Raw genomic sequence first — 13,546 nt, 5'->3', positions numbered from 1 at the left:
TTACAGATACAACATGGAAAATATATTTCCACAGCACTGCAACATTGTGCTGGACAGAGAAGATGACTGCTTGCAGTGTATAACAAGTGATCTGATTGGACAGCAGTGTATAACAAGTGATCTGATTGGACAGCAGTGTTTAACAAGGGATCTGATTGAACAGCAGTGTATAAGGAGCAATGTGATAGGCCAGCAGCCAATAAGGTGGCAATGTGATTGGGTGTTACTCACTCTTGAGGTACTCTGGTCCGAGGCTCTCGGGGTCGGAGGGGTGTTTGGAGAGAGCCTTGTACACCTCCGAGTGTTCATTCAGGGGGAGGAAGTTTAACAGGTTCTGGTCCTGCAGGTCCGACTGGGGAACACACACACACACACACACACACACACACACACACACACACACACACACACACACACACACACACACATACACACCATGTTGAACTCAACACAACTGGAGAAGGTATAGACACATTTGATTGTACACTTTCAAAACATCCAAGTGCATTTTAACTAGGAAACGAATAAGAAATGAATTGGAATGAGTTAATTGCATGCCAGCAGCACGCCACCCTGCATCCCACTGCTGGCTTGTTTCTGAAGCTAAGCAGGGTTTGTCCTGATTGGTCCCTAGAAGCGAGACCAGATGCTACTGGAAGTGTTGTTGAAGGGCCAGTGGTAGGCACTCTCTCTTCTGGTCTTAAACAAAATAAATAATAATAATGCCCCAGGGCAGTGATTGGGGACATTGCCCTGTGTAGGGTGCTGTCTTTCGGATGGGACGTTAAACGGGTGTCCTGACTCTCTGTGGTCACTACAGAACCCTTGGCACTTATTGTAAGAGTAGGGGTGTTAACCCTGGTGTCCTGGCTAGACTCCCAATCTGGCCCTCATACCATCCCAAGCTTCCAATTGGCTCATTCATCCCTGTAACTATTCCCCAGGTCGTTTCTGTAAATGATAATGTGTTCTCAGTCCACTTACCTGGTAAAACAAAAATAAATGAAATGATATCAGGTAATGCTGCTCTTGGTACTATGCATTGTAAATAAATGTAAATAAATGCTTCTATCCAATAGTATTGTGGTACTAATGGAAACACAGACAGTCGTACTCACCGGCAGGTGTTCCAGTAAGGAGGTAACACTCTCAGAGACAAAGATGATGTTCCCATCTGTCATTATTGCTATGAAGAATCCATCTAGAGCCTTCAACACAACACAACATTACAGTTTAGTTAACATGACTGTTCCCATCTGTCATTATTGCTATGAAGAATCCATCTAGAGCCTTCAACACAACACAACATTACAGTTTAGTTAACATGACTGTTCCCATCTGTCATTATTACTGTGAAGAATCCATCTAGAGCCTTCAACACAACACAACATTACAGTTTAGTTAACATGACTGTTCCCATCTGTCATTATTACTGTGAAGAATCCATCTAGAGCCTTCAACACAACACAACATTACAGTTTAGTTAACATGACTGTTCCCATCTGTCATTATTACTGTGAAGAATCCATCTAGAGCCTTCAACACAACACAACATTACAGTTTAGTTAATATGACTGTTCCCATCTGTCATTATTACTGTGAAGAATCCATCTAGAGCCTTCAACACAACACAACATTACAGTTTAGTTAACATGACTGTTCCCATCTGTCATTATTACTGTGAAGAATCCATCTAGAGCCTTCAACACAACACAACATTACAGTTTAGTTAACATGACTGTTCCCATCTGTCATTATTACTGTGAAGAATCCATCTAGAGCCTTCAACACAACACAACATTACAGTTTAGTTAACATGACTGTTCCCATCTGTCATTATTACTGTGAAGAATCCATCTAGTTAACATGACTGTTCCCATCTGTCATTATTACTGTGAAGAATCCATCTAGAGCCTTCAACATTACAGTTTAGTTAATATGACTGTAACCAGTCTGTCAAAACGCTAACAGAGTAGTCGTCTGATGATAGTATGATAGTGGGATCTGCAAAACAACACCTGGGGAAATGATCTGTTCTCTGTTTAAATGATGATCATGTTTATCCTAGTAGTAATAGCAGGGTAGTACTGTAGTAGTAGTAATAGTAGGGTAGTACTGTAGTAGTAGTAATAGTAGGGTAGTACTGTAGTAGTAGTAATAGTAGGGTAGTACTGTCATAGTAGTAGTAGTAGTAATAATAGGGTAGTACTGTAGTAGTAGTAGTAGTAGTAATAGGGTAGTACTGTAGTAGTAGTAATAGTAGGGTAGTACTGTAGTAGTAGTAATAGTAGGGTAGTACTGTCGTAGTAGTAGTAGTAGTAATAGGGTAGTACTGTAGTAGTAGTAATAGTAGGGTAGTATTGTCGTAGTAGTAGTAGTAATAGGGTAGTACTGTAGTAGTAGTAATAGTAGGGTAGAACTGTCATAGTAGTAGTAGTAATAGGGTAGTACTGTAGTAGTAGTAATAGTAGGGTAGTACTGTCATAGTAGTAGTAGTAATAGGGTAGTACTGTAGTAGTAGTAATAGTAGGGTAGTACTGTCATAGTAGTAGTAGTAATAGTAGACTAATACTGTAGTAGTAATAGTAATAGTAGGTAGGATAGTAATGTAGTAGTATTAGCAATAGTAGGGCAGTACTGTTGTAGTAGTTGTAGTAATAGTAGGGTAGTACTGTAGTAGTATTAGTAACACTAGGGTAGTACTGTTGTAGTAGTATTAGTAATAGTAGGGTAGTACTGTAGTAGTATTAATAATAGTAGGGTAGTACTGTATTTGTATTAGTAGTAATAGTAGGGTAATACTGTAGTAATATTAGTAATAGTAGAGTAGTACTGTAGTAGTATTAGTAGTAATAGTAGGGTAATACTGTAGTAATATTAGTAATAGTCGGGTAGTATTGTAGTAGTATTAGTAGGGTAGTACAGTAGTAGTAATCGTAGGGTAATGTTGTGTATCTCACCTCCAGCATGAGCTGGGTGAACTCCTCGTTGCTAAGGAACGGAGGTTTCCAGTCCTGTCTGATCTCACTGGACTCAGACTGAGCAGAGATCTCTGTTAGAGACACATACACATTATAGTGTTTACAAATATACATGAGAATACACACAATATACTATATAGAAATATACATTCGAATACACCATTTATACAATACAGTCAACTTCTGACCCTGATAAGATCATGAAGGGACCTTCACCAGTCAACATCTGATCCTGATAAGATCATAAAGGGACCTTCACCAGTCAACATCTGACCCTGATAAGATCATAAAGGGACCTTCACCAGTCAACATCTGACCCTGATAAGATCATGAAGGGACCTTCACCAGTCAACATCTGACCCTGATAAGATCATGAAGGGACCTTCACCAGTCAACATCTGATCCTGATAAGATCATGAAGGGACCTTCACCAGTACCTAAAATACTCTATTTTAAAACACTATTTGCTCCTCATATCCTCAGTGTACACTCCTCAATAATGTATGTATTCATGACATTACTCAATAATGTATGTATTCATGACATTACTCAAGAAGAATTTACATTTACGTTATATGTCCATGACTATCAAAAGCAACAGTTCTGTTTGTTTACATTCATCACAACAACAGGAAGTAGAAACAGAAAGTGGTAGTAAAGGGGGCGGGTACCGTTGTGTTTACACAGGAAGTCGATGCTCTTCTGCAGGATGGTGGACTTGTCCATCTTGCGTGTGATGCCAGGCAACATGGTCCCCAGCTCCTTGATGAGGACATTGAACTGGTCTCGTCTCTTCTTCTCCGACTTGTTACGGGACACGCTGTGGATTACAATAGATTACAGATTAGATTACAATGGAATATACTTTAAAAAGACCTTTCAATGAAGAATAGAATGGAGAGTCTCTAGCCCTTTTTATCAGTTGGGTAGTTACAATGTTCTATCTACAGGCTCACTGAATGGCAACGTGTCTCACCTGTTTCAGCTAATCAGGGTCTTAGTGATTAGTTATGTGAATCAGCTGTGTTAGTCCTGTTTCAGCTAATCAGGGTCTTAGTGATTAGTTATGTGAATCAGCTGTGTGTTAGTCCTGTTTCAGCTAATCAGGGTCTTAGTGATTAGTTATGTGAATCAGCTGTGTTAGTCCTGTTTCAGCTAATCAGGGTCTTAGTGATTAGTTATGTGAATCAGCTGTGTTAGTCCTGTTTCAGCTAATCAGGGTCTTAGTGATTAGTTATGATATGGAGGTCATGGTGGTGATGTCATGGTGGTGATGTCATGGTGGTGGTGATGTCATGGTGGTGATGTCATGGTGGTGATGTCATGGTGGTGATGTCATGGTGTTGATGTCATGGAGGTGATGTCATGGAGGTGATGTCATGGTGGTGGTGATGTCATGGTGGTGGTGATGTCATGGTGGTGATGTCTTACCGTTTTGCTTTGTCCTTCTCATCTTCTTCCATCGACCCATCGAAGATGCTGGAATCATCCCTGAGAAAGGAAAAGGCTTTAGGGTTGTGTTTGAAATAAATCATCTGAAAATAGTTATCATTATTATAACATTTAACAATATGTCATCCTGAGTGTGTGTGTGCGTGTGAGAGAGAGAGAAAGAGAGAGAGAAAGAGAGAGAAAGAGATTGGGAGAGAGAGAGATTGGGAGAGAGATTGGGAAAGAGAGAGAAAATGGGAGAGAGATTGGGAAAGAGAGAGAGAAAATGGGAGAGAGAGAGAAAGAGAGATTGGGAGAGAGAAAGAGAGAGAGAAAGAGAGAGAGACACAGAGAGAGAGAGAGACAGAGAGAGAGAGAAAGAGAGCGAGACAGATCGAGATTGTGAGAGAGAGAGAAAATGGAAGAGACAGAGAAAGAGATAGAGAGAGAGAGAGAGAGAGAGAGAGAGAGAGAGAGAGAGAGAGAGAGAGAGAGAGAGAGAGAGAGAGAGAGAGTTGTGAGAAAGAGAGAGGTGTTGTAGTTCAGAAAAAGTGGTATCCTAGTCAGTGGGTAGGAGGGAGTAACAGCTAGTATTTGTGAATGCGTACACCAGTAGGGGCCAGTGTGTGTTATACCCTACCCTATGCTTGATGTCATGACTGGCTGTTGTTCAGGACTGTGGCTGCAGTGAAACAGTTTTTAGGCCTGAGGTAGTCATTTGGAAGAGGACCTGGAACGATCAGCGAGAACCGTGAATTAGCACACATCATTCATTCATCATCCATCTATCCATAACACACTACACAGTGAATAACCACATCATCCATCCATAACACACTACACAGTGAATAACCACATCATCCATCCATAACACACTACACAGTGAATAACCACATCATCCATCCATAACACACTACACAGTGAATAACCACATCATCCATCCATAACACACTACACAGTGAATAACCACATCATCCATCCATAACACACTACACAGTGAATAACCACATCATCCATCCATAACACACTACACACAGTGAATAACCACATCATCCATCCATAACACACTACACAGTGAATAACCACATCATCCATCCATAACACACTACACAGTGAATAACCACATCATCCATCCATAACACACTACACACAGTGAATAACCACATCATCCATCCATAACACACTACACAGTGAATAACCACATCATCCATCCATAACACACTACACAGTGAATAACCACATCATCCATCCATAACACACTACACAGTGAATAACCACATCATCCATCCATAACACACTACACAGTGAATAACCACATCATCCATCCATAACACACTACACAGTGAATAACCACATCATCCATCCATAACACACTACACAGTGAATAACCACATCATCCATCCATAACACACTACACAGTGAATAACCACATCATCCATCTATAACACACTACTACACACAGTGGATAACCACATCATCCATCCATAACACACTACACAGTGAATAACCACATCATCCATCCATAACACACTACACAGTGAATAACCACATCATCCATCCATAACACACTACACAGTGGATAACCACATCATCCATCCATAACACACTACACAGTGAATAACCACATCATCCATCCATAACACACTACACAGTGAATAACCACATCATCCATCCATAACACACTACACAGTGAATAACCACATCATCCATCTATAACACACTACTACACACAGTGAATAACCACATCATCCATCCATAACACACTACACAGTGAATAACCACATCATCCATCCATAACACACTACACAGTGAATAACCACATCATCCATCTATAACACACTACTACACACAGTGAATAACCACATCATCCATCCATAACACACTACACAGTGAATAACCACATCATCCATCCATAACACACTACACAGTGGATAACCACATCATCCATCCATAACACACTACACAGTGAATAACCACATCATCCATCCATAACACACTACACAGTGAATAACCACATCATCCATCCATAACACACTACACACAGTGAATAACCACATCATCCATCTATAACACACTACACAGTGAATAACCACATCATCCATCCATAACACACTACACAGTGAATAACCACATCATCCATCCATAACACACTACACAGTGAATAACCACATCATCCATCCATAACACACTACACAGTGAATAACCACATCATCCATCCATAACACACTACACAGTGAATAACCACTTCATCCATCTATAACACACTACACAGTGGATAACCACATCATCCATCCATACACGTCATCCATTAATACATACAGGTGCGTCCATTTGTAAATCCATCCACATTACCCATGAAAACAGATCATCCATCCATCTATCCAGTCGTCAACAGACATCATCTATAAAAACACATTTCCTCCATCAATAACACTTTACTGGGGCTCGGCGAACCAGCATCAACATGACGGAAACATACAGCCATATTCTAATAGGACCATGTCAACGCCCACCAGCAATACCTATTCATTCACACTGTCATTACTGTGTATATATCCTCTAATGAAGCATCTGTCTGTCTGTTTTTCTGTTTTTCTGTCTGTCTGTCTGTCTGTCCGTCTGTCCGTCCGTCTGTCTGTCTGTCTGTCTGTCTGTCTGTCTGTCTGTCTGTCTGTCTGTCTGTCTGTCTGTCTGTCTGTCTGTCTGTCTGTCTGTCTGTCTGTCTGTCTGTCTGTCTGTCTGTCTGTCCTTACCCCACTGCAGCCTGCGTGTGATCAGTTTCAGCTGGCTCTCAGGGGTTGTGGTGGGGGTCAGGGGTTAAAGGTGACTCTGAGGTCACCTCTATCATCTCTGGACACCAGACGCTGGGCCCAACACGGCCATCACTCCACCCTGCAGCACACAAATTACACTGGTCATTTTTAACATTTATAAAAACATAATATTAGAAATATCCCCAATTGATCACCATTTAGGCCAATAACATGAATGTGTTTAATACAAACATCATCTGACATAACATCTCTATTTGACATAACATCTCTCTATTCATCATCTGACATAACATCTCTCTATTCATCATCTGACATAACATCTCTCTATTCATCATCTGACATAACATCTCTCGATCATATTGGTCCATTGACTCTACCAGGGAGATCCCATTGGTCCATTCACTCTACCAGGGAGATCCCATTGGTCCATTCACTCTACCAGGGAGATCCCATTGGTCCATTCACTCTACCAGGGAGATCCCATTGGTCCCTTCACTCTACCAGGGAGATCCCATTGGTCCCTTCACTCTACCAGGGAGATCCCATTGGTCCCTTCACTCTACCAGGGAGATCCCATTGGTCCCTTCACTCTACCAGGGAGATCCCATTGGTCCCTTCACTCTACCAGGGAGATCCCATTGGTCCCTTCACTCTACCAGGGAGATCCCATTGGTCCCTTCACTCTACCAGTGAGATCCCATTGGTCCATTCACTCTACCAGGGAGATCCCATTGGTCCCTTCACTCTACCAGTGAGATCCCATTGGTCCATTCACTCTACCAGGGAGATCCCATTGGACATTTATGACAGACATCTTTTTTGTTTAAATGTGAACATTGGGGTTTTAGGCTGGGTATCTGAAAAACACTTTGTCACAACTGTTGAGATAAAATGGGCTTTATAAAAACACATTTGAATTGTATTATAAGTGTGCAATGTGAACCCTTGCCGAGGAAACCAACACACATTTAAATGGCAGACCTAATACTAAAAACATACATCAGACATTTAATAGTAGGGAAACATATCTAGGGTGAAAGGAATTATCCTGCTACAAAGACAAGGGCAGCCCTAGTAGCACCAGGTCAGCCACCTGATTCAAATATGGAGTCAAGCCCTTGATTAACTCAAATCAGGTGTTAGCACTGGAACAAGAGGCTGTAATATATCGTTATACTACACTGAACCAAAATATAAACCCAACGTGTAAAGTGTTGCTCCCATGTTTCATGAGCTGAAATAAAAGATCCCAGAAATGTTCCATATGCAACAAAAAAGCTTATTTCATATTTTAAGGCACTGCATCTCAGTGCTAGAAACGTCACTACAGACCCTGGTTCGATCATTGGCTCTATCACAACCGGCTGTGATTGGGAGTCTCATAGGATCGGCGCACAATTGGCCCAGTTGTCACGGTCGCAAAATGCAGCGCATACGTGAATGCTCATTTTCTTCTTTATTAAATAAATGAACACTGAACAAAAAGAACGACGAAAACAGTCTTGTCAGGCACACAGCTAAACAAGAAACAACTACCCACAAAACCCATAGAAAAACACCCCTACTAAATAGGACCTTCAATTAGAGGCAACGAGGAACAGCTGCCTCCAATTGAAGGTCAAAACAATAAACTAAACATAGAAATAGAATAACTAGAAAATAGAACATAGAAATACAAAACATAGAACACTACCCAAAAACCCCGACAACACAAAACAAACACACCCCTGCCACGTCCTGACCAAACTACCATAACAAACAACCCCTTATACTGGTCAGGACGTGACACCAGTGTTGTCCGGGTATGCCTGGGTGTAGGCCGTCATTGTAAATCATAATTTGTTCTTAACTGACTTGCCTAGTTCAATAAAGGTTAAATAAATAAAGATAACAAATTGTTGCGTCATTCATCCGCCGCCATCACCTCATGTTTCAGCATGATAATGCGCCGGCCCATGTCGCAAGGATCTGTACACAATTCCTGGAAGCTGAAAAAATGTCCCAGTTCTTCCACGGCCTGCATACTCACCAGACATGTTACCCAATGAACATGTTTGGATGCTCTAGTTTGACCTGTACTACAGTGTTCCAGTTCCCGCCAATATCCGCCAACTTCGCTGACCCATTGAATAGGAGTGGAACAACATTCCACAGGCCACAATCAACAGCCTGATCAACTCTATGTGAAGGAGATGAGTCGAGCTGCATCAGGAAAACTGTGGTCACACCAGATACTGACTGCTTTTCTGATCCCCGACCTTTTTATTAAGGTATCTGTGACCAACAGATTCATATCTGTATTCCCAGTCATGTGAAATCCATAGATTAGAGCCTAATGAATGTATTTCAATTGACTGATTTCATTATATGAACTATAACTCAGTAAAATCTCTGAAATTGTTGCATGTTGCGTTTATATTTTTCTTCAGTATAGAATTCACCCTAAGTATAATTCACCCTACCTATAATTCACCCTACCTATAATTCACCCTACCTATAATTCACCCTACCTATAATTCACCCTACCTATAATTCACCCAACCTATAATTCACCCTACCTATAATTCACCCTACCTATAATTCACCCTACCTAGAATTCACCCTACCTATAATTCACCCTACCTATAATTCACCCTACCTATAATTCACACTACCTATAATTCACACTACCTATAATATATACAAACATATTTACAAATGTTTTCACATGGTGATGTTTCTATTAGTTTAAAAAAACACAAAAACAGTTTGTTCTTAACATTTGAAAAAAGGTTTTCTTAAATTGACTGTGTGATTTGAATGCCCTGATTTCTAAAGGTAAATGATTCCAGTCAGTTGGGCCTTTGTATGTGAAAGATCTGACGCTAACCTCATGATGTACCCTTGGGATGTGTCATTACTGTTGTTATCGAAATGACTAGTGAGTCTTGTAACGTTAGGTGTTCCTTCATATATAAAGACACATTTAAAGTTACATTTAAAAATATATATATATATATTGATACCAATGCAGTTGTCTTGTGTTTGGAAGGGACAGCCAAGTCAGTGATTCATTGTGGGCAGGTGGTTTAGTGGTTAGAGCGTTGGGCTAGGTTGTTTACACCGAGCTGACTAGGTATAAATCTGTCTTTCTGCCCCTGGACAAGACAGTTAAGCCACTGTTCCTAGGCCGTCATAAGAATGTGTTATTAACTGACTTGCCTAGTTAAATGAAAGGTCACATTTAAAAAAAATCCTACATTTGGGCAATGATCCAATCATAAATCTTCGAAGATTGTTATAAATGACATCTAATCCGCTCGTATAAACCGCAGAAAAACGGATACGCGCGGTGGATGTTGTACAGCTAAAACCTTTACTAAAGAGCCACAGGTGTTCGCGTTACATAACTGTAAAATATATCCTCCAACCATACCCGCAGAAAAAGTGCCCAGGTAAAATACTGGACCATTTCCTTAGAATTCCGACGACGGGAATCCATTCTCAGAACCCTCAACCGACTTCCAAAATCTACAATGACATTGTAACGACGTGTCAATCAATCACCAAGCGCGACATAGCGGACATTATGTCAAAAGGCTGGCGGGTACTCGAGTCCAGCCAAGCTGTCACGCAACTATTGACACAATGTAGTTAAAGCTAGCCTAGCAGCGCATCTTCAACAATGTAGCGATCTACTTTCGAAATGGTTACAATTTCCTGGAAAACTGGAACATCAAATACACAGTCGGGCCGCAGGAGATAGCGATGACAAAAACATTTCGCAGCAGACCCGCACACACATAAGCACACATTCACACGCTCGCCCACTCACACAGCTCTCTCTGTCTCTCTCTCTCTCCGTCTCTCTCTGTCTCTCTCTCTCTCTCTCTCTCTGTTGAATGTGGGTCAGTGGGCCTTGTCGTGTCCCGAGCGTGCGGAAACGGTTCCAAAGCCCCATCTGCAGTCCTCGGTTCGCTTCCGTGGGCTAAAAATACATTTGTACACCTCTCCGCTGAGCGACTTCACCGTGTAACAAGATATTTAACGTTATAGAAATATATGTTTTAACATCTTACCTGCCCCAATCTGAGATTGAATGGCTCCGCGTTTTTGTTTTTCAGAGGTTGATTCGGGGGGGTTGGACTCTAGCTCGGAGAAAAACAGTCTTCTACTTCATATTCCGCCACACAGTCATGCGCAATAGACAATACAGGGAGCACTATTTGGCAAGTACAGTAAGAGGTACTGCAAAAGCAGAGCAAGGCAGCAAGTCAACAGCGACAAAACAGGATATTATGTGTGCTTCGGGGCTATTTTATGAATACGTCAGTTTGAACAATAGTTCGTTTTTTTGCTTTATAAATGACCTTGTAAGACTGGTTGTGAAACAAGTGTGAAATATGATAATGCAATGGGGAACTGATAGGCCTATGATTTGCAGCCTACTGTATTTGTATGATAGGCTATTTAAAACAAAACAATCACAGCAAGAATTTCATCGATTCTTTCTTTCCATTTCTCAACCCCTCCGTGCCTTGTGACGGTCACGTTTCGTGTTGATTCACTGCATTGAAATAGACTATAGTTAAATAAAGGTTCAATTAAAAAAATAGTTTCATTTTCCCACTTCACAGAATCACAGATCCACCGTTGCAAAATCCTTGTGATTTATCCTAGGGTAATCTAAAGATACGATAGGGTTCACATAGCCTACATACGATACTGATTGATATTCCTAGAGTAAACATGGCGCAACAACAGGTTCTGTCGCTGCCATCGAGGAACTGTTCAGGAATGGGGTTTCCCTCTATCGTCCAATCACAGGCTCTGAATGTCGGTGACGCAATAACTCAGAATATGTTGCGAGGTCCCCCTGTCGTATACGTTTAATACTGTATCCATGGTGAGTGTACAAAATAGCTTCAATTCGTCTGGGCATGGACTACAAGGTGTCGAAAGCAACTCCACGGGAATGCTGGCCCATGTTGACTCCAATGCTTCCCGGAAAGCAAGAGAACAATAATCACCTGTATAATAAAGCATTGCATGCATATAATCGCAATTGCGTAGGGGAATAGAGTAGCAGAGTAGAGGCACTTACAGAAGTTGCACACATGGGGAAATATTTTAGTAGCCTAAGGTCCGGGACATTTTTGGGGGCTTATATAAACGCATTTCATGCAATTCTACCTCATTTAACATGACTGGAGACTTTGGCAGAATCTTTGTTAATATCATACATATTATCGACATGACAGGGTACTTTGACACTGACAAACTGACCATCTGAGATAAATGAAAACGACCTTGTCATGAATCCACAAATAGCCTAGGTCTAGGTGTGTGGGGACATATTGTAGGCTACAATATGAGGAGGTAATTATCGTCATTAAAATTCTTTCCGGTTTCACTGACTCACCCAATGACGCACAGGTAGTGCACTGGTGGTGGCCGATGAGCTTGTGCCAAAAGTCTGTCTCTCTCTTGTTTTACTTTGTAAAACAATATTTGGGAAGTTGATCAAATATTTTGGTAGCCTAGATCAGACAGATTACAATATTCTCTTTTCAGCAGAAGCCATTTGCTTTACAACCTGTGTTTTCCCGCGATAGTATTTGAAATCATGTGAAAGGCCTGTTTTGTCTGCATGCCTTGTGATTGGTCAACACATACTCCACAGCTAGGCTATTTTAAAACAATGCATTGTGATTGGTCAACACATACTCCACAGCTAGTCTATTTTAAAACAATGCCTTGTGATTGGTCAACACATACTCCACAGCTAGGCTATTTTAAAACAATGCCTTGTGATTGGACAACACATACTCCACAGCTAGGCTATTTTAAAACAATGCATTGTGATTGGACAACACATACTCCACAGCTAGGCTATTTTAAAACAATGCATTGTGATTGGTCAACACATACTCCACAGCTAGGCTATTTTAAAACAATGCATTGTGATTGGACAACACATACTCCACAGCTAGGCTATTTTAAAACAATGCATTGTGATTGGACAACACATACTCCACAGCTAGGCTATTTTAAAACAATGCCTTGTGATTGGGCTAGCATGGTGGTAGCACAGACAAAATCGTAGAGCAAAACCTGGTTCAGTCTGCAATCCAACAGACACTGGGAGACAAATTCACCTTTCAGCAGGACAATAACCTACAACACAAGGCCAAATAGACACTGGAGTTGCTTACCAAGAAGACATTGAATGGTCCTGAGTGGCTAAGTAACAGTTTTGACTTAAATCTGCTCAGGGGTGTATTGACTCAGGGGTGTAAATATCTTTGTAAATTAGATATTTGCAGTGCCTTCGGAAAGTATTCAGCCGTATTCTAAAATGGATTCAATAAAACCCATTTT

General features: G+C 41.0%; 1 protein-coding gene across 4 annotated transcripts in view; it reads right to left on the bottom strand.

The window, feature by feature from the left end:
• Nucleotides 1-11,374, bottom strand: part of LOC106594386 (circadian locomoter output cycles protein kaput) — a 52,449-nt gene extending 41,075 nt beyond the window's left edge. For 3 of the 4 annotated variants that reach the window (XM_082973954.1, XM_082973957.1, XM_082973956.1), the window contains exons 1-8: nt 11,245-11,374; nt 7,166-7,304; nt 5,053-5,142; nt 4,413-4,472; nt 3,653-3,801; nt 2,961-3,052; nt 1,119-1,208; nt 232-352 (exon numbers count right to left, since the gene is read on the bottom strand). In XM_082973954.1, coding sequence (XP_082830080.1) covers nt 232-352; nt 1,119-1,208; nt 2,961-3,052; nt 3,653-3,801; nt 4,413-4,472; nt 5,053-5,069 — 529 coding nt within the window. In that variant the 5' untranslated portion in view covers nt 5,070-5,142; nt 7,166-7,304; nt 11,245-11,374. Of the gene's footprint in view, nt 1-231; nt 353-1,118; nt 1,209-2,960; nt 3,053-3,652; nt 3,802-4,412; nt 4,473-5,052; nt 5,143-6,764; nt 6,815-7,165; nt 7,305-11,244 lie in introns of all 4 variants that reach the window. The other variant, XM_082973955.1, reaches the window with a different exon arrangement.
• Nucleotides 11,375-13,546: the final 2,172 nt, after the last annotated feature.

The sequence above is a fragment of the Salmo salar genome, chromosome 04, assembly GCF_965601325.2.
Source record: "Salmo salar chromosome 04, fSalSal1, whole genome shotgun sequence".
NCBI lineage: Eukaryota > Metazoa > Chordata > Actinopteri > Salmoniformes > Salmonidae > Salmo > Salmo salar.
Note: the sequence above shows the minus strand (reverse complement) of the source record. Positions and strands in the feature narration are given on the sequence as shown.